Source organism: Apis laboriosa, unplaced genomic scaffold (assembly GCF_014066325.1).
Source record: "Apis laboriosa isolate Shangri-la unplaced genomic scaffold, ASM1406632v1 scaffold5_cov152, whole genome shotgun sequence".
Taxonomy (NCBI): domain Eukaryota; kingdom Metazoa; phylum Arthropoda; class Insecta; order Hymenoptera; family Apidae; genus Apis; species Apis laboriosa.
Genome location: NW_025223857.1, coordinates 3,781,642 through 3,809,009, shown reverse-complemented (window position 1 = coordinate 3,809,009; position 27,368 = coordinate 3,781,642). Strand labels below are relative to the sequence as shown.

General features: G+C 36.1%; 2 protein-coding genes and 1 long non-coding RNA gene across 8 annotated transcripts in view; 1 reads left to right on the top strand and 2 right to left on the bottom strand.

The window, feature by feature from the left end:
- Nucleotides 1–15,166, top strand: part of LOC122717868 — a 57,855-nt gene extending 42,689 nt beyond the window's left edge. The window contains exons 2-5 of the mRNA XM_043942327.1: nucleotides 5,025–5,347; nucleotides 5,974–6,179; nucleotides 9,701–10,050; nucleotides 10,509–15,166. Of these exons, the coding sequence (XP_043798262.1) occupies nucleotides 5,026–5,347; nucleotides 5,974–6,179; nucleotides 9,701–10,050; nucleotides 10,509–10,638 (1,008 nt within the window). The 5' untranslated portion in view covers nucleotide 5,025 and the 3' untranslated portion in view covers nucleotides 10,639–15,166. The remainder of the gene's footprint in view (nucleotides 1–5,024; nucleotides 5,348–5,973; nucleotides 6,180–9,700; nucleotides 10,051–10,508) is intronic.
- A 2,715-nt stretch (nucleotides 15,167–17,881) lies between these two features.
- On the bottom strand, nucleotides 17,882–22,507 carry LOC122717830 (nitrate reductase [NADH] 2-like). Its single transcript, XM_043942273.1, has 2 exons — nucleotides 22,140–22,507; nucleotides 17,882–19,999 (listed from the first exon to the last, which is right to left on the bottom strand). The coding sequence occupies exon 2, from the start codon at nucleotides 19,972–19,974 to the stop codon at nucleotides 19,507–19,509; it is 468 nt and encodes a 155-aa protein (XP_043798208.1). The 5' UTR covers nucleotides 19,975–19,999; nucleotides 22,140–22,507; the 3' UTR covers nucleotides 17,882–19,506.
- Nucleotides 22,508–24,541: 2,034 nt separating this feature from the next.
- Nucleotides 24,542–27,368, bottom strand: part of LOC122717986 — a 62,033-nt gene continuing 59,206 nt past the window's right edge. For all 6 annotated transcript variants that reach the window (XR_006347285.1, XR_006347290.1, XR_006347287.1 and 3 more), the window contains 3 exons: nucleotides 27,012–27,293; nucleotides 24,995–25,356; nucleotides 24,542–24,732 (listed from right to left, as the gene is read on the bottom strand). This is a non-coding gene — a long non-coding RNA (uncharacterized LOC122717986). The remainder of the gene's footprint in view (nucleotides 24,733–24,994; nucleotides 25,357–27,011; nucleotides 27,294–27,368) is intronic.

Here is a 27,368-nt window from a genome sequence, read left to right as displayed (position 1 = left end):
CATCAATTCGTTATCGTCGAAACGTAATATCGTGAAATAAGATTCATCAAATAAATGTTGATATTTTATTTGAATTGAAGAAAGGAAACAAAAGAAACATGATTCGTAATCGGTGATTACTTCTTGACTACAGAATCTTTCCTCTAAACGGGTTTTTTTTTTAAAATTACTAAATTAAATTTATTTTTTAAATAAATAATGGAGGATGATTGTTGTTCGAGATTAACCATCCTTTTTTTTTTAATCTACAAAATTATTATAATTAATATCTCGAGATTTCGAGAGAGAATTATCGAGAGACCGATTTATCTCGGGAGAACGCCCACGTTTTTCTGTCATGTCTTAACCTTTTTCCAAGAAGAAAAGAAAGAATTCGAAAAAAAAAAAAAAAAAGATAACTGCCGCTAAAAACGTTTACCCTACTAAGAAACTTCCTCCTCTTCAAATCTTTCGAGGTTTAAACCGACTCTCGAGCAAAGTACCTGTGCAGAAACTCGACTTATCCCTGCCACGGCGCATCCTTGATTATTCCCCAAGAATATCTAAATACACGAGTAACCTGAAAGTAGAAAGAAGATATTCAAGTAACAGTAGCAATGAAATTTTTCGAAATTTTCCATATAGATTCGAAACAATCGAAAATAATTAACCATATGAATACGTCATTTTATCGTCAACAATTTTTCCATATTTTTAATTGGAAATAAGAATACGAATTCTTTAAAAATAATTTCCAAATATACTCTTTTAATAAAGAAAGAAAAATCCAAGAAAAAAAATTGACGTTCGATAGAAAAAGACGAGGGAAGAAGCGAGGGGACAACGAGGAACCGGAAGTGGAGGGCGACGTAATATGAATAATAATAACAGGCGTTTGTAGTTTCTCGACTAAACTAAACTCTAAGGTCTTCCATTTCCCCGTGCCGCGTAATTCAATTCCCGATTTCTCCTCTGAACGTGTCTTGCGACCGAGGAAATGGAGAACTTTGATCCATGATTGTTCCCTTCCGGTTTGTCGGAGCAATAAATTCTCTCGATTCGTTTGTTTCGTTTAATTGCTCGACTCTGTGCTCTCTTTCGTTGGATAATTCCAATTCTTGATATATCGTAACTCTTGTACGATAAAATTTGTTATTATTTATTCGTCGATCGACGAACAAATTACGACGTAATAAACGAAAACTTAAAATCTGTAATCCTAAATGCAAATCAAATTTTCGGATATTTTCGTTATGCGCGAGTTTTGCACGCGTTTCGGTATAAATATTATCGTTGAAGAGGTTTGATTGCCGTTGGCTAATGGCGGCTACTGTTTCACCTAGCTTTTAACGAAATACGGTAGACCATGATTCGGATTATGTAATCCTAATTTTCCAATATTTTCAAAGCCACTACTTGATTGGCAGCGCAAAGTAATTACGGTCAATTTGCGAATCGATGCATTCGTAGAATTTTGATGACGCTTCGAAACTAAACGTTTCCCTCCATATATTTTGAACTGTAATTATATAATTTATCTTATTAAAACGAGAAAGAAGAAAAAAAAAAAAAAGTATATATATATATATACTCCAATACTATAAGAAATTATAGAAAATCTCTCCTTTGAAAAGGAGAAAAAGAGAAAGAATGTCGAGAATTATCTCGATATTGACTGGTTCAAATTATTTCTTGCAACTTCTACTTAATGCGAGCAGATTAAATTATCGCGCGTTACAAAAATCACATATCGCGTTCAAAGAGTTCAGATCCGATTCTCGATTCAGAATCGCTTTAAGAAACGAGGAATTGAAAACGCCCTGAAGAATCTCGCCAGCCCCTTGTACCTTGTTTCTCGCACGAGGAAAAGTCATATCGAAAAGATCCCTTTCGATACGAAAATTGGATTGTGTCAATGGTCACGGGATCTCTTCTTTTCCGGAGATCCTGCATTAGAAACGAGGAAGAAAATGAAATGAAAGAGGAAAGGAGGGGGACCTTTCTCTCTCTCTCTCTCTCTCTCTCTCTTCAAAGCTTTCAGAGGGAATATCCAGAGAGTTGTTTCCCGACGATTAAACAACCCGTTCCCGTGATTCAAGGCGGGAAAACTCCCCTCTTTGGGGAGAAATTTGTTCCGGCTCGTCACCCAGAGGAATACTTTCGAGAGGAACGACGCATCCACGCCTCGCGGAGGCTTTCTCAAGGAGGCGGCGACGGGCGAGCCGTCCTCAAAGACAATTAAAGAGGAGGCCTGGAGCTTCGTGAAAAAAAAAAAAAAAAAAAAAGAGAGAAAAGAGATCGAAGCCGTTGTTCGTTTGCGGACAAAGAGGAAAAAGGGCGACCCTCTCGAATGAATCACTCCTTTAAAATATCCCGATGGATCAAAGCGGCGACTTCTCCTTCGATCCAACCCTCCCCATCCCTGCTCCCCTTTCCACGGGAGTCGAATAATTAACCGAACCAGAGAGACAGTTCTTCTCCGTCTGCGGGGACGATTATCGATTCACGTATCCCCCTCGTATCTGCCGCCTTCGACTCGAAAACGATTGACGCGTCGTGGAACAAGTTCGAGCTCGATATTTGAATACCGAGATATATGCATAGCTGTCGTGCGCAAAGATTTTTAGAATTAGTCCTCCAGTTATTTTCCAATATCGACGATCTTTCCGACTCGAGTTACGTGAGCTTTGATATTTTTTTCTTTTCGACGAAACTTTCTACAACTTTTTCGAAAATCTCAGGCTTTATATTTTCGAGCTAGACTTTTAAACGTATATATATGTATCGTGCACGTAACTTTGCGATAGAATAAGGGCGCATTTTGCCGGAATAATTCTACTAATGCACTCTCTACTAAGGCTTCGAGTATAGGTCACGCAGAAGGTGCGGGAAACAGGATTTCTCCTCCACGATTCTGGTAAAAATCTACTAAAGCTCCATCCACTGAAAAAAAAGGAAAAGCACAAATTTACAATAAAACTCTATCCTATTTATCGATCTCTTTCCCCGTTACAACAATATATATGACTCAATCTCTCGAGCTTCCCTCAAAGGAACCAGTCCTTCCACCCATAATTCTAATCAGCCTAATCACTTTCAAACGAACCGTTCAAACGGCGACCGAGCTGATCGAGAAGCGAAGGTTAACTTCAATCAAACGAGGCTCGTTATCGACGACGATCTAATCTCTCGAATAACGAAATCAAATCGATGCTCCGAATCGATCCACGAAACAGCGATTTTGGAACAAGGGGAAATGGCGAGTTATTCGCCATTGTCGATTTTCCAGACAGATCCTAACCATTCGCTCTAGGTGGCCGCCGATTAATTCTGTTCTGAGGCATCAATCTGTTTAGAGGGATCGTTGGATCGCTTGTACGCGCAATTCGATCGTTGTAGCATTCTCGTGCTGGCGAATTGCATAGATAAGTGGATCGGCGAGTGATCGTATCGCGCCCCATTCCCGAGCTTTTAAGGGAGATGGAAATCGTAGGGATTCGTGGAACGCTCGATTCGGGCACCATTGCTCAAAAATGGACGTGCGAGCGGTTACGGAGAATACCACGATTCCAGCGACCTGCTCGGCTGGAATTCAGCGGAATTCAACGCGCGATCGATTTTTCGACGCCCTTTTGATCGTTCCGCTTTTCTCGCAATCTCTAAACAATTTTATCCGCTTCGAATCCGTGACGTATAACACGATGACTCTTGCATCTGTGATAATAAATTTTTACTCTTGTTTTAAAAATTACGAGCGTGTAGAAGCACAACACGATCACTCGTGTCATCGATTTTTCAACGTTCTTTTCATCGTTGCGCTTTTCTCGCAATGTCTACTCTTGCTCTAAACAATTTTATCCATTTTGAATTCGTGATGTATAATACGATGACTCTTGTGATAATAAATTTACACTCTTGTTTTAAAAATTATTTTAAATGACGTGTGTAGAAGCACAGCCTGATCACTCGTGTCATCGATTTTTCAACGTTCTTTTAATCGTTGCGCTTTTCTCGCAATCTCTACTCTAAACAATTTTATCCACTTCGAATCCGTGACGATGCGTAGAAACGTATAACACGATGACTCTTGTGATAATAAATTTACATTTTCGTTTTAAAAATTATTTTAAATGACGTGTGTAGAAGCACAGCGTGATCATCGTGTCATCGATTTTTCAATCTCTACTCTTGCTCTAAACAATTTTATCCACTTTGAATCCGTGACGTATAACACGATGACTCTTGCATCTGTGATAATAAATTTTTACTCTTGCTTTAAAAATTACGAGCCACGCGTGTAGAAGCACAGCGTGATCACTCGATTTTGATCGTTGCGCTTTTCTCGCAATCTCTACTCTAAACAATTTTATCTACTTCGAATCCGCGACGTATAATACGATGACTCTTGTACATGTGATAATAAATTTACACTTTTGCTTTAAAAATTACTAGCCACGTGTGTAAAAGCACAACACGATTATTGGTGTCATCGATTTTGTCAACGTCCTTTTGATCATTGCGCTTATCTCCCAATTTCTACTCTTGCTCTAAACAATTCTATCCACTTTGAATTCGTGACGTTACACTGTTAGGAGCATATAATACGAGTATTCATGAACCTGTGATAATAAATTTATACTCTTGAAAATTGTATCTATTTACGAGCTACGTATGTAGAAGCACAACACGATGACATATACGTGTGATCAATTTTTCAACGTCCTTTCGATCGTTGCGCTTTTCTCGCAATTTCTATTCTTGCTCTAAACAATTTTATCCACTTTAAATCCGTGACATACGCATAATAAGCGTAATAACATAATTCCTATAAGCGTGATAATAAATTTATACTCTTGTTTTAAAAATTACGACCCACGTATATAAAAGCACAGCATGATCACTCGTATACGATCGTATGATCGATCGATTTTTCTTTATTTTGTATTCTTTATTCTAAAAAAAAATTTGTGCATATCATAATTTTGCTGCTCGTTATATTTCACTTTTCCTCCACCTTAAAACGAGATTTGAACGTGTTTTTGCAGGATGCCTAACGAGAACGCGCCAGTGTGCGGGTGCGGGGTGGTGGTCGATCTGCCGAAATCGCGAAATGGCGCGCTGTCCTCGAGACGGCTCACGATCAGAATACCCAAGTCGAAGGGTGGGAAATCGGACGGGCGGGCTGCCAAGAAGCAGCAGCAGCAGGACGACGCTCGTGGGAAGAGCAGAACTTCCGAAACGGGAAGTTGCAGCTCGGTGACGGAGCAAGCCAGACCGGTTACGAAAAGCAGCAAACACGAGAAGCGTTTGAATCACTCGAGGAGGACCCGAAGCGCGGACAGGGCGGAGTCGCACTACACTTATATAGGTCGGTAAAAATTTAAAAATACCTTTCAACGAATGAGAACAAACGTGAATTTCGCGATCCCCAAGATTTCGAATCGTACGAATTATTCTCGCTCCAACTATTGTCATTCAATTCCTATTTTTATTGAATCAATTATTGGATTCACGATTTAAAAAAAAAAGGAAAAAAGAATTCATCGCAGATCAGAATTTTATCAATGATCGATATCCAATGTTAATTTCCAGTCTTTTGGAAATATATTTCGTTACGATACTCTTTTAAGACGCTACTTGTGTCTTGAAAGAAAAGATTCTAATTCTAAATCGAACGAGAGACCCTTCCTCGTCCGCTACGCAGATGATAATAAACTATCGTTTCATTAAAAAAAAAAAAGAAAAAAAAGGGAAACAATTGTAATCAAAAATTCATGGGCAAAATTCATCGAACAAAGAGAATTTATCAAAAAGTTTTCTCCAAGGTGGAAATCGTATCTATCTGGCACACTCGCCAGGACAATGCCGCGATTCTGTAACCCGATATAGGGGGAGGGCCATTCTTCCGCCGATTCTTCTTCTTCCAACTTTAAATTTCCCCTCCCAAGTTCAAAAACTTTTGAAACTTTCTTTTCGGATCGTTCCCGTTTTCAGAGTCCGGCTCGAGCATCCTTGGCGGTGGAATAAGGGAGAACGCTATACCGGAGGCGTTGTACGCCACCATTCCAGACACGGCGAACGCGACCGCAAACGAAAGCGGAAATGGTCAATTAAACGCGCAAAGCAGGCCGGTTTACGCCATCCCCTCTATGGTATCGCCACCGCCCACCTACGACGTGGCCATCTCGAAAACATGGCAGGTAAGGGATTATTATTATTAATCTTCTTCGAGATCGGTTTCGAAAGAAATAACGAAAGTGTAATTAATTTTTAAGTGGTATTGCTTCGAATGGGATGAGAGTGGAAAGATGTATATATGTAATACGCTTTCCTTCGTTATTCGTAATTATTAAAAATTAAAATTGCGAGGGTAAATCGGTAAGAGGGAAAAATTCATAATTTTATTTTTCAAACTTTTCGTTCGTTTTAAACGAACGTAATGTATAATAAATTGACTGTTGTTGGCAAAAATCAACGCTGATGAATCATCAATTTACGTCGCGGGTTAATTCCATTCGAAGTTGTTGCACGGATAAATCCTTTTATTTATTTATTCATTTATTTATTTCACGTAATCCTACAACATCGAATAAAAAAATCGTTCGTCGAAATATTATCGATTTCAAATAAGTTTCCCTCGAATATCGCTTAAACTCTTTCGAAGCATTTTTTTTTTTTTTTTGTTAAAAAATCGCGTCGTACATTTCCAAAATCCTCTTTGATCAAAACTTGTTACCTTGTTAACCCGACTCCCCTTACTTACTCTCTTATTTCACTCTCTCTCTCTCTCTCTCTCGACGTTTTCGAAGCTATATAAAGGAACAAGAATAATGGTGGCTTGCGGTCACCGACGTTGTCACGAAATTGAACAGCGAACGATGTATCGATGTATCGATGTGGCGTGGTTGCACGCGATGAAATTAGAGATCGTCCGTCCGTTCGAGGAGATTTAACCTTCGAGTAGTAATGAACTGTCCCGGTCAGACATCCCGGATAGAATCGAAATCCTGGACCAACCGCGGTTGTCAAAGCTTTTCGTACACCCGACAATCGACCCGATCGATCCTTGTGTGTAACGGGGATCCCCTCCCCTGTCGTGTAAACGAGCCGACGACGTTCCGTTAATTACACGACGCTCGAGTTGCTGATTGGACGCGAGGAATATTTCTCATAGACGTTTACGAACCAAATTCACGAGACCCATTCGTTTTCGATCTCGTGTTTAAAACGACCTGTCCCTTATCCCTCAATATTTTTCTTCCTTTCTTCCTTTTTTTTTAACAATTATAATTATTAACTCGTGATATAAATATTATAACGAAGATATAGATTCCTCATTTTTTTAAATATATATATATTTTTTTTTTAACGAACCAAATTCATCCGTTTTCGATCTCGTGTGGGATTAAAACGACCTATCGCAGATCTGTCCCTTATCCTTCCACGATCTCAATATTTCTCAAATATTTCTTTTCCTTTCTTTTTTCTTTTTTAACAATTATAATTATTAACTCATGATATAAATATTACAACGAAGATATAGTCATTTTTTTAAATATATATATATTTTTTTTAACGAACCAAATTCACGAGACCCATCCGTTTTCGATCTCGTGTGGGATTAAAACGACCTGTCGCAGACCTGTCCCTTATCCCTCCACGATCTCAATATTTCTCTTCCTTTCTTCCTTCTTTTTTAACAATTATAATTATTAACTCGTGATATAAATATTACAACGAAAATATAAATTCGTCATTTGTTTAAATATATATATATTTTTTTTAACGAACCAAATTCACGAGACCCATCCGTTTTCGATCTCGTGTGGGATTAAAACGACCTGTCCCTTATCCCTTCACGATCTCAATATTTCTCTTTCTTTCTTTCTTCTTTTTTAACAATTATAATTATTAACTCGTGATATAAATATTACAACGAAGATATAGATTCCTCATTTTTTTAAATATATATATATTTTTTTTTAACGATAGCGAGGAGAACAAAATAGAAAAAAAAAGGGGGAAGAAGCGAAAAAGCTCGAGTTTTAATCCCGCGGAGGAATTATACATTCGCGAGCGGTGTGGGAATGTAATCCAGTGACAGTGAAATTAATGCTTGAATATTCAAAACTCTCGATCCACTCCGCTCTGGCTCGAATCTTGTTTGCTGAATATTCGATTATTCGAATAAACCAATCCTCCTCGTTCCGAAACCGAGCTCTTGATAACAACTGGGCTCCGATATAAAATACTCGGATCGAAAAAGAAGGGGGAAAAGAAATTTCTCTCGTAACGATCGCGGGATCGTTCACGGATCACGATTTCTCTGAGGGAGGAAAAGGAGAGGGGAAGAGAAAGGGGAGGGTCGCGCAGGAATGGGAGAAGGAGGCAGGCAAATTGTTCAGAGCTCGCTCCTTGACTCGAGAACCATTCGTTCAATTTTCCGCCAGGGCCATTTCATCGACCGCATAGTTTCGAGGCGCCGGCCGACACATAAATTTTCGTTGCGGAAAAACAGCCCCATGCCGACCCACTTCAAACTCCCGACAACCGACGCCACCAGACACCGCCGCGTGCGTTTCGAATTCGTGCTCATTCTTCTATTTCTCGATTCCGTTTTCCATTTTCGGTCTCTCCTCCGTTTTTTACGACTTCCGACTCGAGTCGGGGTCAAAATTGCTCCAACGGCTAGCGTCGAGGGGGATGAAGATCGTCATTAGGATGACGTTAAAAAGGAGTCTATAGAAACGAGGGGAGGAGAAATTGAGTTGAGACGTGTCACAAGTTTGAAATAATATGGATGAATGCAATGATAATTGCGATGGAAATAAGATTGAATACAATTTTTGCACGACTCGTGTTGTGTTAAGAAAAATAAGGATGTAAGGCGTTAAAAAGGAGTTCGTACGTGTCAAACGTTTGAAATAATAGCGATGATCGGTGTGCAAGAAAAATAAAAAAAAGAATGGAATGTGTTGGATTGGAAGTGCATCATGGTACAGGAAGAAGTACAGTGAAAGTAACTTGGAGAGTTATACGTACCCTGAAGAAAGAAATCATCGTGGTATAATTTAACTGTTGAGTAACATTCTTGTGTTCAACGCGTTCGATTTTCAATCATGAAATTTTTCTTTCGAATGAATTCCAAAGAAGTTTGTCGTTGCTTGCTTCCTGCAAATTTGATTTTTAAAAATTATTAACGGTTATAATAAATCACTTACTAATTTAATTTCTTCCCTTTCCCGAACGTTGAAATTAGAAAAATAACTTTCTCCGGAATTTTCCTTTGCAACAATCCCACGCTTTCTAGTAATAGTTTTCAAAGCGAGCAAGAGAGAGAGAGAGAGAAAAATAATTCCAATTTCCAATCAAACATTCTCAGGATAACAACAAATTCTCCCTTTCGCAATAATTTCATTAATTATCAAATCACGAAATAACTTGCCAACTTGCTACGGCCTTCCTCTTTCGACTCTTCCTCGATAGAGATATTTAACCAATTAAACGGGAACAATGCGAATAATCAACGACGATAAATCCACTCTCCCGTTATCCTCGTTAACGAGAAATAATAATAACAATAATAATAATAACACGATCGATGGAAAACAAAACCGAAAAAAAAGAAACCCCCTCTCTCCCCTCTCATCGAAGAAAAAAAATCTCCCCCGTTGAAAGGGAAGATCAATCAAGAAAAAAAGAATAAATGAAATCTTTCCAGACCGGTCTTCCGCCCACCTACGAGGAATACTTGTGCCACAAGTACGCCATGATCTCTCGTTCCCATACACCACCGCCGCCATGGTCGGACTCCACCACGTCGACAGCCACGACGACACCAACCGCGCCCACAGTTCAAACTCGCCGCGAATTGTTGGCAAGTCAACCAGAGCTGAGGGAATACCTGGCGCAATTGTCGCTCTCTCAGAACAACGACAGGCCGGCCGGCCATCACCACCATCACCACCACAACCAGGGAACCGTGCTCAGAGACAGCAGCTATCTCTCGAATCAGCAAGCCTCGAGGGAGCAAGCGAGGACGCAGCAACGTCCACGAGCCATGCCTCCCAGGTGAGTTTTCCAAGTTCGAGGAAGGGAGAGGGAATAATTGAGACGACCGTGTTGTTTGTGACCAAGTCGTGTCGTTTACGACACTCTCGAGAACATTCGATTAGATTTGAAATGCGTTCCCCTTTTTTTCCCCCCGATTTCAATCGAATTCCATTTCACAACAGATGGATATAATCTTCTCGTACGTGGCTCTTTTCAGATTTCTTCTTCTTTTAAATGAATAGGTTTATTTGTAATAGTTTTTCAAATTCCTTTGGAATAGAAGTTAAAGAGGTTTGTAAATAATTATATATATTTATTGCAGTCTTGTTCCGAGCTTCTCTCGAACTTATTCAATTATCTTTCGATTCGTCGATCCTCTGATATTTAATTTCATTTCTAAATATATTCCATTTATAAACCGCGTGACAACGGGTTTAAAACATTTACACAAATGTATGTAAATCTCCCGATTTCAGATCCCAGAGCGAGAGCCGCGTGCAGCAGCAGAGAATCGCGACCATGTACGAGGACGGCGCGTTCTGCATGGAAACGACCGCGCTGCAATCGGCGTTCGAGAACGGGATAGCTTTGTGCAGCCTGATGTAATCGGCAAGCCCACCAATATCCCAGTGAGGGGGAGGAAGGATGATCCCAGGAACGAAATCTTTTTTTCTTTTTTTTCCCCTCGTTTATTCCCCACCGTTCGAAGAAGAAGAAGAAGAAGAAGAAGAAGAATTTCATCTGGATGGATGCAACGAAGCGAAGCCCAATGTCGAAGTTCTTCCCCCGACAAATCCCTTTCGTATCGATCTTTCCCTTTCCTCTTAACCCCTCTTCTTATCTTCTTATCCCTATCTTCATCGATGGAGATGGAATCGAAAAAGTTTGCGAACGATTAATTAATTACTTTGTTCGTACACAGAAGGATCCGTGTGGGACGACCAGAGAGGGATTTCGCCAATTTTTCAAGCTAATTTTAGTCGGGCAAAGCCGTCGCGGGTGTTCACGATCTACGCTCTGGATAACGAACTTTGTCTCGAGGAATATCTTGTGAACGATTCTTTTAATACAGATTGGGATAAATAATCGATTAAATTAAACGCAGAAAGGTTTCTCTCCCCTGTCTCTAGTGGTTTTATTTATCAAGAGCAAAGATCTACGCTCTGGACTTTGCCTCGAGCGATGGTCGAATCGATCTTGTGAACGATTCTTTTAATACAGATTGGGATAAATAATCGATTAAATTAAACGCAGAAAGGTTTCTCTCCCCTGTCTCTAGTGGGTTTATTTATCAAGAGTTTCTCGAGCAAACGATATATAATATAGATAGATTTTCCACTGCATCTCGTTTCCAATAACCTTTGAAATTCTTCTTCCACGAGGCAGCTATCATTCGCACGAATCTTTCCTCGAGTTATAGCCGAGGCATTGTCCTCGAATGGTTGATAACCGTTGGTTAATTCAATTCGTGCGAGGGATCGCACGAGTCGGGAGGAGTGGCAATTCCATTCGTTGCTCGAGCATCGAGCAATGGAATGTTTGAGGATAACTCGGTTTCGACGAGTTCATCTTCGTTCCGCGTAGAAACGAAATATTTCGCCATTGCCTTCTGGTCGATTCGCGCCTAACGGAGAGAATAACCAAGTTTGAAGTTTCTGAATTTAATCTTGTTATCTCGATGACTTTTGATCACTTCGATTTTCTATTATATTGACGCGATATTTAATTTCTTTTACATATAAACTCGAGATATCTTCGGTTCCATTTATAATCGTTTTATCGAGTAAAACATTGATATTCTTCTACGATTTATACGATAATATTTATATACTTATTTTTCATTTATATTTTTGCGATTTATTTTAATTTTCGAAGAGACGAAATTCCACGTATCCACGCCAAACGTTTATCGTTAATTTCTCGAGTGTCTGATACGCAATTGTATATATATAGGTTTGATCAGGAATTGGACGAAGGGGGAAGCAATGAGAAACGGAGAAAGATTCAGTGCAGGCCTAATTTTGAAGCGAATAGAATAGTTTCTCCTTTTTATTTCAACCGGTTTCCTCGATAGAATTCTATTTTTTCTACGATTTTTACGTTTCTTGTTTCCAACCAACCAGTCCAGATTTGTACGAATTTGTCGAGCGATTCGAACGGCACTACGGTCGTTCTGCCATTCCATCATCCGATGCGATTGTTTATGCAAATGGGCTTACGATTTCGCATTTAGAACGACACGTGTACGACAATTGTGAACGCTATGGATTTTTGTATAGCTCGATATTGGTTTCCATTACGATATTATACACGATGTCTGCTAATTCACGAGAGAAATAGAGTTAGAGAGATTATTTTATAGAGATAAGAGGGAAATAATTGAGGTATTCGCCTGTTTTTTCAGATGTATAAATATTTAATCAAACATTGAATTGAATTACGATGTTATTGGAATAGTAATTTTAAATATTTTTTTTTTTTTTTTCTTATTTCGAATTGTCGAAAATCTTCTCGATTCCACTCGCGTTCAAGGGACACCTCGTGCATATTTATATATCCAGTGATCATCGCTTCTATTCATTCGCGGCGAGAGTTCTGTTTCCAGACACGATATTTCCTTACGCACGAAGGCACCATCTATTCTGCAAGCTTTGCGAGGGAAATCATGGAAGCCGATTCAATGAAACATCGAAGAAATAACTTGTATCTCCTCGTATCCCTTCGAAATGGAATTCATTCCTGATTTCCATCTGCGCTGTTTTATCGATAAAAGAGAGAAAAACATTGTGCTCGGTACACAACGTGTACTATAGATAAGTTTTCGTTCCAATTTTTCTCTTCTTTCAATTGGTAAAAAAGAAAAATCCATCTCGTTTTTTTCAGTTTTGAAAAATTTCATTTCCATCCTCGATGTTCGTAGATCGTCACAGTTATCGTAATTTATCGTCGATTTCAACGATAACGAGAGAACATTAAAAATTTCTATAGTTAATTTCTGTATAGTGTCGATCTTTACGTGTCCTCTTGTACATACAACACAGTATAGATGGTATTAATAAAGACGTGTCGTTGGTTCTCACGTTTAATTTCACAAGTTCGCAAGTTCAAGTTACTTTCGAGTGTGATACGCGAATAAACCGTTCTTCGTTCAAACAGTTTCAGTTTTCTCTCGAGATGGAAAGTATTTCAACTTAATACTCCTGTAACAATACTCAAACGTTTCCTCGAAACGATTCTCCGCGAATTCTCTATGAAACGGATAAAAAAGATGGAGGCGTCGAAATAAAATTTCGATCAATTTTCGATTTCAACTCGATTATCCGAAAGAGCGCGTAAAAAAATTATCTCGATCGTTGATTCTTGCAGACCAGCAATATATCGCCAAACAATCTTCCAACTCGTCGAAAGAACAAATTATTATCGCATTGTAGCTTAACAATAATTCACCGATCGAATAAAACGATACACCGCGGTTACGAATAAAACTTTCGATTCAAACTCGAAAGAGAGAGAGAGAGAGACTCGAGTCGTTCGCCGTTAAAAAAAAAAAAAAAGAAACACGCGATTCTCTCGATATCCACTAATCATCCACCGGTGATTAATTGTAATTTAAAAATCCTCGCTAGCCTCGTAATCATCGTGAATAATTCGCGATTCGCGTGGTGGTGAATAACGCGATGAATTAATTAATCGTGTAAAGTTATCGAGCCACTCGACGTACCGTATTAGAGCCTTAGGAACGTAATTCCGTAATTAAGTAACGTAACGAACACTAGCTCTAGGCGCTACGAGCCTACGAATCTAATCTTGTCCTAACGGCATACAAAGTAAACGTAGCGTGTAAATTGAAAGTCGGTGCAAAGAGGGAGGGGGGAGGTTGGAAAAATTCGCCATGTGTCGAATTTATTCGTCGCGTTATGACTCGACACGACGACGTCCCCTCGTAGAAAACGCCGACTTTATTCCGTGTAATTTGAATAGCAACGACAGGCGGTTCGTAATTTGTGTCTGTCGGTTCGTAGAGTTTAAGAATCTACTTTACCCTTCGAGTGCGAGCGATTTCGCCTCGAGGATACGTATAATCGTATAAATTGTAAATATATATATTCGGGCGGGGAACTCCATTCTCCGGAATTCTGTCTTTAAAAATTTTCCGTTCCAAGAGTTTTTCCGGGATTTTTCTTTTTTTTTTCTTTTCTTTCCTCGTCGTCGGAAATCTGAAAATTAGAAAAATTAATTAAAAACGAAAGAAAAAATAATAATAATGATAAACAATCTCGCGATTGAAAATTTAAAGACAGTATTATCCCGGGGATAATGCCTCGTGTAGATTTAAATTAGGACGAGGATGTAAGGATGTAAGATAGTCGTTAAGAACTTCGTAAATCGTTATTATTACACTGTACATAACAATGATTATTACTCATCGTCCCGTGAGCTGAATATCCAACTCTACACTCTACATACTCGCGAAGCGATACGAAAAAAATATTGTATTTTCGCATCGAGCGAGCAAGCGTCATGAAAAAATGCATTAAAATTTCAAAATCTTTCCAACGGATTGCACGAAGTTTAAGTTCGATTGTACGTAATTAAATGGTGCGAAAACAACGTATGTCGATCAATCACGATTCTCCTATCCTTAATATCTTAAATAAGAGGAGAGCAACAAGAGTATCGTTCCCTCCTTGTTACTCATCAAAATTCAAATACAAATTTCGTTTCACGATGATGATACCCCTCTCATTGGTTATCCAGATACTTTCGAGCGCCCACGACTCTTCTGCCATCTACGCGGATGGCCACGAAATTATCCAAACGCCGCGAGAATAACTCGAATAATTATCGCGGAACATAATGAACGAAACCGTCATCGTTATCGAGGCGATTCATCCATTCATTCAACGACGAAAAATCGTCAAATCATTTTCGCGTGTAAAAAATTAACGGGGATGATAATACACGTGTCGTCGATTCACCCCCTGCCTGGCCGCAATAAGCGAATAAATACGTTCGAAGCGCCCTCGAAAATGTCGATCAGGGTTGGCCTCGGTCTCGTGGAAACATTTTACGGAGGGGGATCGAATAGGATGAGCTTCGAGCAGGACGAGCTTCGAGTCGAAACGAAATCGTGATTCTCTGTTGATTTGGAGAAAGAAAAAGGAAGGGGGAAAGGGGGGGGGGATTTAAATTCAGTCGCGTAGATTAGAAATTCGTGGTCCGCTTCTTCCGTTCGAAAACGCTTCTAACGTTGGCTGGTATTGATCCTGAAACACGATTGGAACACGAATCTTTTAAAATTCAACTTCGATTTATGTCGATTGATTCAATCCGAATACGGATATATCGAGGAGGTTTGTAATCGGTGTAGATTATATTCGTGTGATTTTATGAATTTGTATTATTGAATTTTAACTGGAAACAAAGATCGAATTTTTCGTCCCCGAATTTTCTTCGTTCCATTCTTAAATAATTTTTAAAATGCGTTAATATTCGTTAATAAATTTCACGAGTTCGAAGGTTTAATCTCGTCCAATTTTACGCGTGTGATTCTCCTGCTCGCTGTCGAGTACTCCTCTCAACCAGTTTCATCCCTCTTTCGAGTTGCTTCCGCGAGACTCGAGATCCTCGACTTCCAGCGGACCTGACGAATTCGCTGAGCCCAACCCCAACCAACCACTTGATCGCGAGTTTCAACTAAATAATAAGAGTGCTTCGTTACGTCGCAGCGACAGGAAAGTATCACCTGTACGTCTAAGCGCACACTATCGTTCTACGCGATAAGAGATAATAAATGTAAAAAGAAAAAAAAAAGAAAGAAAAAAAAAGAAAAAGAAAAAAAATATGTAATAATGATGTTTTACGAAAACGAGATATTTATTTCTATTAGAGCATCGTGGCTTCCAGCGTAATTAATCGCAGGGGGGAATGGAACCCAGGACTGCCAAAGAGCGAGAAACTTCTAAAATGCATAGGTTCTCCCGCACGAGATTAATTCGTGATCAATTTCCGTGTTTTCGACTTTCGTTTCAACGATCCATCTCCCGTCTTCTCTCGTCTTGCGTCATTAAATATCACGTTCTCTTCCGTTTCTGATAATTTATTTCGAACGATTCTTCGATTTCCGGTATCCATGCGGATGGATATTTTCTTCCGTATTGTCTATTTACTTGTTAAAAAAAAAAAATACGTTACCTTCCTCTTGAATAATTGACGATATCGTAACGACAATGAGGGCATCCTCCTTGGATTGCGAATATAATTTATTTCGATTGATATTGAATCGAAAGCGAAATGGAGAGGAAGATAAATCGTGAAACGAAGGTATGAGCGTAAACGAAACATCGCGTTGCGGACAAGCGTTTCAAATATTGAGAAATTAAGAAAATAAAAAGATGTAGCGTTGTAAATGAGCGGTTAAGAAGATAAAACGATGTAACAAAAATAAAAATGAAAAAAAAAAAAAAAAAGAAGAGAATCTACGATGGTATCTTATGTAGACGCATTATTATACTCCGATATAGAAATATTTTTCTCATCATGGTGTATACCTCCGCTACTAATTCCCAATGAATGTTGATCTATCTCCTGCCCGAGATCGAGGACGCGCGATAGATGTAACTACCACTTAAACATTTCGAACGTGAGACGAAGGCGGGGAGAAAAGCAACGTTCGTGAGCGAAGGACAGGAGGAAAATAAAAACAAAAATAAAAAAGATAAGAAACTAAGCGCATCGTTAATATCGTTCTGTCGGTACCGCGCTCGAACGAGAAACTAAACAAGCTGAAAACCGCTATGTCGTATTGTATGTTGTGTATATTATGAATGTTTAGAGGACCAAGAAATATAATGTACCGGTGTAAAAAAAAAAGTGTGATTATCTTTTATTTCCCTTTCTCTTCCTCTTCGTACTTTTTTCTCTCCGTATATTATGAACATAGGATTCATAAATTATAACCCAACCTATTCTCAAGTTTCGATTAGATTTGTTTTTGAGATATTTATATTTGCTACGAAAAGAGTGACAGATACATTTGAGAATGTAAAAACTTTTTTTTGAAGAATTGTAAAAAGTAGAAATTAGATTGATTTTCAATCATGTAATCGCAGTCTTGCGTCGTATGTACAAAATAATTCATAAATATATGTCTATACTTTAGAAAGTGTATGTCTACAGATTGATCTTATTATTAGATATGCAAAAGAGTTTTGATACTTGGAAAGTTTTTTTTTTTTCATTAATGAATTATTCCGCATTATAATAGAATGTAATGGGATACGTCTACTTTTAACCGATACATATAGAAAATTGAGGAGCGGAGACTTTTAACGTGGTGAATGTGGAGAAAAGGTAAGTTGGAACGGTGTAAAATGATCACAAAGGCGTGACTTACATATCTTAGGTTGAGATCGCAGACACGGTGTCTAATTTCACGGTGTCTAATTAAAGAATGGAACACTTCTCGCAATAACCCGGACAGAAATGTATTTACACTCAATTGGGACAATGATTCATAACGACATTAAAAATATAATTGCGAGGAAATATCGAAGTTAGAGAAAAAAGTATATATATTAAGAAATGAAGGAAAATTGAAGGAAGATGTAAGGAAATTTTAAGTAAAGAAAAAAATTGGATCACGAATGAAGCGATGTGACTTATGCAAGGATAAAATAATTCTTCCAAAAAAAACTTCCAAAAAGATTTTTCGATGAAATTTTGTGGACAGATGAGAAAGCAAAAAAGGAAGAAATAAATTAAACATATAAGAATTCACAAAATGCAACAAAAAAAAATAGGATGGAAATAAAATTCGTACAAAATATGGACGAAGAAGACAAATTAATTATCATACAGACAGAATAATTTATTAGCATACTATTTTCTAAACATTCCTCGATATCATCTTTCACTCATTCAATAATCGATTGAATTTTGAAATCAACGAGAGACCTAATAGAGATATCTATGTTTACAATTACCAAGAAAAAATTGACACATCATCAATAATGTCGCACAAATTTTATTTCGAATTATTATTCGTATTATAGTTAATATTCCATAATTCTAAAAAGAGATACAGGACGATGCAACAGTTTGACGACGAGGAATAATTAAATTTCTCGTTATCGTATCCGCGTTAAAATTAGGAATAAAGATCGCCATAATTAAGTATGAATCCCGCGTTTTCTCTCGATTGTTGCACCGATTAATCGGGGATATATTGGCCCTCTATTAGCGGTTCGCCAACGGAATGATAATCAATAGCCGATTCGTTATCGCCATTTCAATTCCACTTTGAATCATGCGCCCGATTTGGGGCCGATAAATCGTTCGTGAGAGAGAAAGTGTCTTAATTGTCGATCTCTATTTTTCCACGTGTTTGAATGCACGACGTATCGTGATTTGGAGAAATGATTGATGACTCAACATGCTACGTTAATTCGCATGTAATATTTTTGTTCTTGAGCTTGAGATATGTACGTTCGATTAAACATTTCGTAACATGCAAAATATAAATATTATGATGCGAGAGAAAAATGAAATGAAGAGAATAAAAAAATAATTTAAAACATTACAAATTCCATTATCAAAAAAAAAAAAAAATGTCACGTTTTTCAATCGAATGTGAATGAAATTGCAAGTATCGATGTCATCTGTGATCGACGTATTAAATTTTCTACATTCTAAATAAATTCGCGATAAATAGTAAATATGAATAGCTAAAATGCGATAAAGTATAGTATAACGATATGAAAAATATTTCAACTTCAAATATCAATTCGCGTATAATTAATATAAATAATTCGCGAAATAAAAAAAAAATACAAGAAATATCAAACAATAAAATATCTCGGAGAAACTAAAGTTCTAAAATTCTGATTTGTATGTATGCAAAATGCGAAATTATCATCGAATGTTTAAATATTATTACTATTAATATTATAACACACTTTCTTCTCAAAATATCGATTTCGTGATGAATGAATTTTTATGAGAATAGAAATCTGTGTCACAATTATCATGCTTACTTTCATCTTCAGATTAAATATATCGGATTATAATATCCATTTAAATGAAACATTTCTCGTTTCTTATCGATTAAAAAAAAAAAAAAAAAAAAAATGCCCAAAAGAAGAAGGAACTTGAAAAACTTAATATAGTATTCATTTGATGCACAAAAAGGACGGCAACGATAAAATCCTTCGTAAAACTAAAACTTCGTATCACCTTTTAAAACTTTAATTTGAATTTCGATCCCCTCCCCTATTTCTAATCGATAATTAGATCCACATCGTCACAATTAATTAAACTCAATGGCCAATTCTACTCGATTAACGAAATTCAGATCGAATTCAATTTAAAATCATCTTCGAATATCGAGATCGCGATACACATTTAATATAAATCAATTATAAAATATATTATATAAAAAAAGTTTCTTTCGTTTCGTATACCCAAACATGGATATTAAGATGCAGAAATTTTTAGGCCATTCGGTACACGAAAGATCCTCTCCTCAACCGGAAGTTCACCGATGAGGTACCTCTTTAAGCTGTGAATCGCTGCGGACGAATGTCCAGTGCCAATGAAGGCCAAGGTCGCATCTCTGCCAGCGTATTCGAGTATCACGTCAGATCCACCGGGATGGCTTTTCAAGAAATCCGTGCAATCGTACACAAAATCTTGAATCACGATCCAACAACTGTCGACGGTATCGTGCCAGGCAACTTCGTTCAAATTGATCGTCCTCAAATTCTTTATCAAATTCTCTTCATCGTCGAGCGATTCTTCGTCATCGCCCTCCAATATTAGCCTCGATTTCTCTGACGACTCTTCCTTCTCGATGATACTCCGTTCCTCCAACTCGAGAAAATCTTCTTGTTGGGGCTTCGCCTCCAGATCCATCGATCGAAAGGATACGCTGAGCAGATCCATGCTTCTGCTTGTGATTTTCCTACTTCTGAAAGAAGAAAATATCGATCGACGAAAACAAATTATAATGAATTGCGAAATTAATGTGTTACATCACTGTAGAAATAGCTGATAAATCAGCTGATGTAATATATTTGATTTTAGAAAGAAAGAAGGAAAAAAAAAAAGAAAAAGATTATCATTCAAATAACACATGCAATTCTTGAAATATGAATAAACAGAAAGTTAACGCGGAAAAAGATAAAGCGAGAGAAATTGTTCTCGTAAGATAATAAATTAAATCGATTTCACGTCGCCATTTGCTTCCATCGATATCGCAACTACGCTCATCTTGATCAATTACCGTTAATTATACGTTCAAATGAATTGGAAAAGAGAAAAATTTGGTTTTCGAGATTAAAGAGGACCTGTGTTTCTTCGATAAAATCCAAAAGCGAACTGTCATTCCAAGAATCGTGAAAATATAATAAATTTTATCGGATTCGGAGGTTATCGAATTCTCGCTTCTTTAACAGGTTTATACGACAAAAATTTTATATGTGTATTCGTACTCGCGAAATCGTCGGATCGTCGACGCGAAAATATGTTAGGAAATTTTTTTTAGGATGATATCGAGATTGATTTGGAACGAATTCGATCGAATTAATGAACAAAGTTCGAGACAAATTTGAGAAAATTAAACGGATTCTCGCGAACGAAAACGAGATAATAATAGATGAAAGAACGAATAAGATTGATAAAACGGTACTCGTAATCAAATTAATGTCTAAAATTAAAGCAAAATTTTATCACTCGAGATAGAAATATTCGACGTTCGCTCGATGTAATTTCCATCGAGCAGTTTTATAATATACTATCATTCTTTAAATATTGCACGAACTTTTCCAAATTCGCGATTGAAAAACGCGAGATAGTTTACTAGTTATTAGTTTCAAAAACGTGATATATTGATAATAAGAATGATTACTTTTGTTCTTCCTTCCAATTATCTTGCATTTTTCTTCACTATCTGCGCGACGAACTTTTCATCGAAGAACTTATACACGGTACTGAAGCACCGTCGAGAAATCAATTCTCCCCTAGGTGAAAGGAAATCTAATTCTATTACCGGTTGAAACCTGATGCATAAACTAACTGTTCTCTGATCACGTATTAAGATTCTTCTCAGTCAATTCAATAATATTATTAATCGAAATATTATAAATAATTATTTAAGATGCTATTATTAAACGTATTTTCTCACCCGTTTAATATGAATCAGCAATTTTACTAGATAAATATGTTTTATCGTAGACTTCACTTATATTAGAAAGCTGAGAGTTATATGTAATTTTATTATATATTATAGATTGATCCGAAATTGAATTCTATTTTAATATTATCATATATTTTTTCACTTTAATTTGATAAAGTAAAATTTAATTATATAAATGTGAAAAAATATATATTTTAAATTAAAAATATTCTGAAATTTAAAAATTGTTTTTTAGAAAAATAGCTTCCTAATATAATGATATTCTAATAAGGTAAAAAACACAATGACAAATAAAATAAAATATATGTAAGATAATATTTTTTTCTTTCTCAAATGATATGTTATTTTTTTAACGAATCTATTCACACTGAAGGATAGAATTATTTTTTAACTAACAGAAAATATTAAAATAAGTAGAAAAAGATAAAAATTTACACAATTGTTAAATTATGTACCGTAAAAAGACTAAACTAAATAAAATAATCAAAATTATTATTAAATTAAATTTTTTTATATTAAATTTTAATATTTCGATTGAAGATAAAATTTAAATGAAATACTAATTTCTTGTACGATTGGTCATGCAGAGCATAAGAAATTAAATTTCATCGGATGATAATAGAGATAAAGTAGAAAATAGATTTATCACTTATGGAATTTGATATCCTATTACAAACAAAAAATAGAATAGACGTGACATCTTATGGGACTTTACATCAGTGATCTGAAATACCGACCTCAAAAAAGCTATCTGTCATTTAACGCCATCTAACCAGTTATAATATAAATATATATACAAAATTAAATCGTTAAAAATTTTAAAGTAAGCTTATATTTCATAAAATAATAATAATAATTTAATGATAACAAAAATTAAAATGTCAAAAAAATGAAATTTAATGTTTCTTCTTACCTCTTTGCATGATGGATAATTAGTCTTATTTTCTTGAAAGAAACACTGATTCTATATTCTATACCGAAAACGAACTTTTAAAATAAAAAAATAAAAATAATAAACTATTTATTCGTATTGTATCGACGAACAAACACTGATTCTAATTTCGCGTATGATTATTTTAAATTACTTAAGACTTATTGTGTTCTAAAAATGCGAAATATTACGAAAAAACACTGACTCTATCGACCACATTGCGGATGATCATAAAAATTTTCTGAAAGAAAAATTGCGTTAATAATAAGATAATTAAAAAAAAATACTTATGTTTCTAAACATATGAATTGAAAATTCGATGACGAAAGAAATGAATTTAATTTATTTATATTAAATAATCTATAATATATATTTTATTCGAAAGTCGAATATATTTGTTACTTAACGAATATATTATTAAAATCTAATAAAAAAGAAAATAAAAACATATTAGCACTTGATACGAAAAATTAAATGTTATCACTTTTTCACGATCACGTCGAATGGTTGTTAGCGTCCATATTGAAATTTTTTCTCGGTAGATTATCCCAATAACCAATCGATAATCTGCACAAAAGATAATCAAATGTTTAAAATAAATATATAAAATATATGAAATTAGAATCAATTATATTAAAACAAAACTATAACCATATTCAAATTCCATGCAATTTAATTATACTATGCAAAATTTAATAATATTTTTTACCAATACGATATTAATAAAAAATTAGGTTAATAAAAGAAAAAAGAATAAATTATTTCTCAAAAAATAATTAGATATAATAATATTCAATAGATTATCGAATAAATATAATTAATTAAACAAAAATATACAAGAAATAAAAATATAATTACAGAAATAATATATTACGCAGTAAATTAATCGCGCACCTGCGAAGCGAAACGTCTAAACGCCACGACTTTCGATAGCAAAATGACGCGTCGACGATTTGTACGGAAGCAAGAAATCAAAACATACCGAGCATATATATTCAAACAAATTATCAATTTCTCAGAAAGGGAATTATAAGAAACCTTGAGCGTAAAATCAAAACAAAAACATTACGAATTGAACGCTCGAAGACACGTTTACAATATATACGTTTATAAAATATGTATGAAATAAAATTAATCAAAATGATTTAATCTACTTTTATTTTTAATAATAAATAAAATTTTTTAATTAAATAAAAAAACAAAATTTATAATAATTATTACACATTTTTTGTTAAAATAAGTCAAATTTTATTATATTTGCATGAAAATAATGAGTGCATAACCTATTACACGTTTGAACTAATTAAATAATAATCTGTACAAATAAAAATCAGAATCATGAAACAAATATATAAAATTAGAATAATATTAAAATAATTAAATTTAAATCCGGCTTCAGATGCTTATAACACAACTATATAACGTTTACAACAAACTATTGACGAACGACTAACTGAAAAATATGCGAACAATAAAGAAAAAACTCAAAAAACAATTGAATTTTGGTATAGTTATACCTGATAAATGATTAAACGCATACAAATAAATTAAACAAAAGCATTAGTAGTTTATAAATTATATTACAATATCAAATTTCACAATTATATACCTGAGTCGGTGTAATACATCCTCTCATCGTGATTCTTGATAGTAAACTGACGCCATATATGATTCGTCTAATTACTGGGCCTTAGCAGCTTTCTGATTGGCTGAAGCTGCATAGTTCTTATTCACTTCAACCGCGCGAAAATTCATGTATAATAGAATATATTTTAAACGTAGATTTCTATACATTGAAGTTCATAAAATCTTACAAAGACACTAATTAAAAATAAAATAAGACTGTATTATTATAATTAATATAATATAAAAATTATTAAATCAAATTAAAAAGATTGAAAGATAAAATTGAATATTTAAAATAAAATTGGATATAAAAGAAAAATATATCTAAATTAAAAAATACTAGAACATGACGAAAGAATTTAAACATTTGGTTTAACAAATAACTTTTTAATAATTAATTTTATTTATATCTGTATTAAAATATTCTAACTTTTATTTTATGCGAAGAATAATCACAAAATAGCCCTAAGTGGATTTATTTGTTAACATTTTTTAAATTTGATTAAATAGAATTTTTAATTTGATAAAATAGAAATCTATTAATTAATTATTAGATATTTTTGAATAAAATTTATTTTTTAAAAAATGTTTTAAATTTAATTCAAATTTTATTTATACTTTTAATCTTTATTTATTTTATATATATATTTAAATAATTAATTAATCACTTGTGTTAAAAGGAATGCAACTTATCGTTTGAAGATACATTGGCAGCAATTTTTTATCTATCAATATTAATCATGAAATTATGTATTAAGTTTCGTAAAGTACATAAAATTGTTGTATTCGCGCATAAAAATACATCTTAAACATGAAATTCATGCGCAATTTTAAATTAGAACAGAAAATTGAATATCCTTTCTGAAGAATAGCGTCAAACCGGAACTGATCTGATCTTTCCTCATCCGGTAACCATAGCTCGATGGGCAAAGTCGATAACAACGATTATCTGTAAAATTCAACGAATATTTTAAGAAATGATTTAAATGTTAATAATTTTCAATATTCTACTAATATTTCATTAATTTTCTAATTACGTATTTACTATAATATATTTACTATTTATTATAATTTATCATTTTTTAATTTAGATTTATTAATTTTACAAGTAATTACTTTTTTAAATTTATTACAATTTATCCTTCCATTTAATACTTTTGTATTCGATAAAGAATATTATAGTTTATCAAATTTATATATTTTTATCTTACCTCAATAGAAAGATATAAGAGAAGAAATGTAATTCCATCTTTTATTTGAACGTATAGTTGCATAAACTCACGGGTGACCCGTTTCTGTTGTCGAAAGTAGAATCTATTGAATTTTGCGAAGCGTATTAGAGAAGTAGTTGCCTTCGATTTTCCGGTAAATGCTGCCACACCTCGATTTTCCATCCAGTGCGCACATATTCCACCCTACATTCAAAATATGTACTACATGGATCGTCCGACATGCATGTAAATGTGTTCCATCATCCCTCCTTATTCCATATTCCTGTTTGTGTATACTTCCTAATGCAGGACTTTTATCGAATGGCGGATTTCTCGAATTTCTCGGAAATTTCGCTCGATCTCTACAACATTTAAAAATTCTTTAATTTAAAAATGCCTGGCAACAACTTATCATACGTAATCTCCAAATCTCCGAACATTGCAAAACCAATCGAACTATTGAAATATCCTCGCAATTTGGAGAACGATATTTAAACTTGTATAAAATGATACTCGCAATGTTCTCGAATTAACAAGAACAATCGAGAAGAATCAAGAATTAAGAAGAAAATATTCCAAAATTCTTTTCTAAATTTATTTTAAAATTCCAACTTTGGCATTCTAATAAACTTAACAATTTACTTTCTCCAAATTATTCCAACATTTCGAACGGAAGAGAGCAAGAGATAATCCTCCTTCCGTATAACAATCGAACAAATTCCTTCTTTTTCACGAACGAGAGAATCTAACGTTTTCCAACGAAATTGAAAAAAAAAAAAGAAAAAGAAAAAGAAAAAGAAAAAGAAAAAGGAAACAACGCATCAACTTAACGACCAATTACATGGATCACTCGAGGAAATCCCGCTCGTAGCGAGGCGGCGCGAGAGGCGAATCGCGGCCATCGGTATCGAGCAGCGCATGTGTCCTGAAGCGAGAGCGTCCGACTCGAGGCGCCACGACGCCGGCGTCGCACGGCGTCGAGGGCAGCGCCGACGGCTCACCGCGACGAGGTGGATAGTCGCAATCATGCCACCACCCTGACGCGCGTCCCCGTATCCACGGTGCGTGTACGTCGACGGCGCAAAGGTGGTAATCGAATACACACATATACATATATATATATATATACATATACACACACATCTCCTCGACAAAAAACGAGAAACAATCGTCGAGTAACGATCTCTCGACTCGTGCAACGCGACACGCGAGTAACCGGAACTGGAGGCCTCCTCGAGGAGGAGGAGGAGGAGGAGGAGGAGGAGGAGGAAGAGGAGAAGGAGCGCAACGAGCGGAACCGTGAACACGACTACGAAGGGCGCAACGAGCGCGAGCACGGTGTGTAGAACGATCGAAAACAGGGGGACAGGGGCGGCGAGTGGACACCGGTGCGCGGAGAGGAAGGAAGGAAAGCAACGATCGACGCGACCACGGTGGCCCTTCGATGCGAGACGCCTCGAGGAACGGCACGGTACATACACGCATAAATACGCCCCGTATCCTCCTCGAACGGTTTCGAGAATTCGGGAATCGTGGCATCGGATGTCGATCCGGTCGAGTGCGTGTGCCGCAGGGGGTTGCATGCGGTGTGGCGCAGCTGCGAAGCTGCGCTTGACAAGTGTCGTCGTGTGCGGGACACGTGTGCGGAAAAACTGCTCAACGTGTTTTTCCACAATGCGTAGTGCGCGACACGTAGAGAGTAAGGGGGAGAGAGATAGATAGATAGATAGATAGACAGATAGATAGATAGACAGATAGAGAGAGAGAGAGAGAGAAAGGAGTTTTCCTCGATGGAAAACTGCACGTGTCGAGCTAGCCGGATCGATCGACCGGAAGTGCGAACCGGAGAGAGAAAGAGAGAGAGAGAGAGGGAGAGAGAGAGGGAGAGAAAAAGAGAGAGAGAGAGAGAGAGAGTTTTGAATCGTACACAACCGGCGATGGTGTGTCGTGGGTGGAGCGTGTGTAAAGAGAAAAAATATAGATAGAAAAAGGGAAGAAATTCGGAGCTGGTTCTAACCTCGCTTCCTCCTTCTCGATCTCGCAATCGGTGACACAAGCGGCTCGGCTCACTCGCGCGCGCTCAAAGTGTACGCGCTCTAGCTTCGTGTCCGCTCTATTTCCGTGTGTTTTCTTTGGTGATGCTTGCAGCTGCGCTCTTCGTAACGACCGTGGTGATTTTTATCAAGTATTTTTGGGTCGCGAGTTGTTGTGCCCGTTTTCCATTTTCCACGGCCCGATTCCATCCGTGGCTTGACCGCTCCTTTCCATCCGTGGAATTTCAACGATACTTCTCAAATACCTATATATATATATATATATATACACTCTATATATATATATATAGATTTGTAAATATACTTCAAGAATGAATTTA

What these genes read in the sequence shown, in the direction of transcription:
- LOC122717830 (XM_043942273.1), bottom strand. Translation starts at nt 19,974, where the DNA reads ATGGATCTGCTCAGCGTATCCTTTCGATCGATGGATCTGGAGGCGAAG.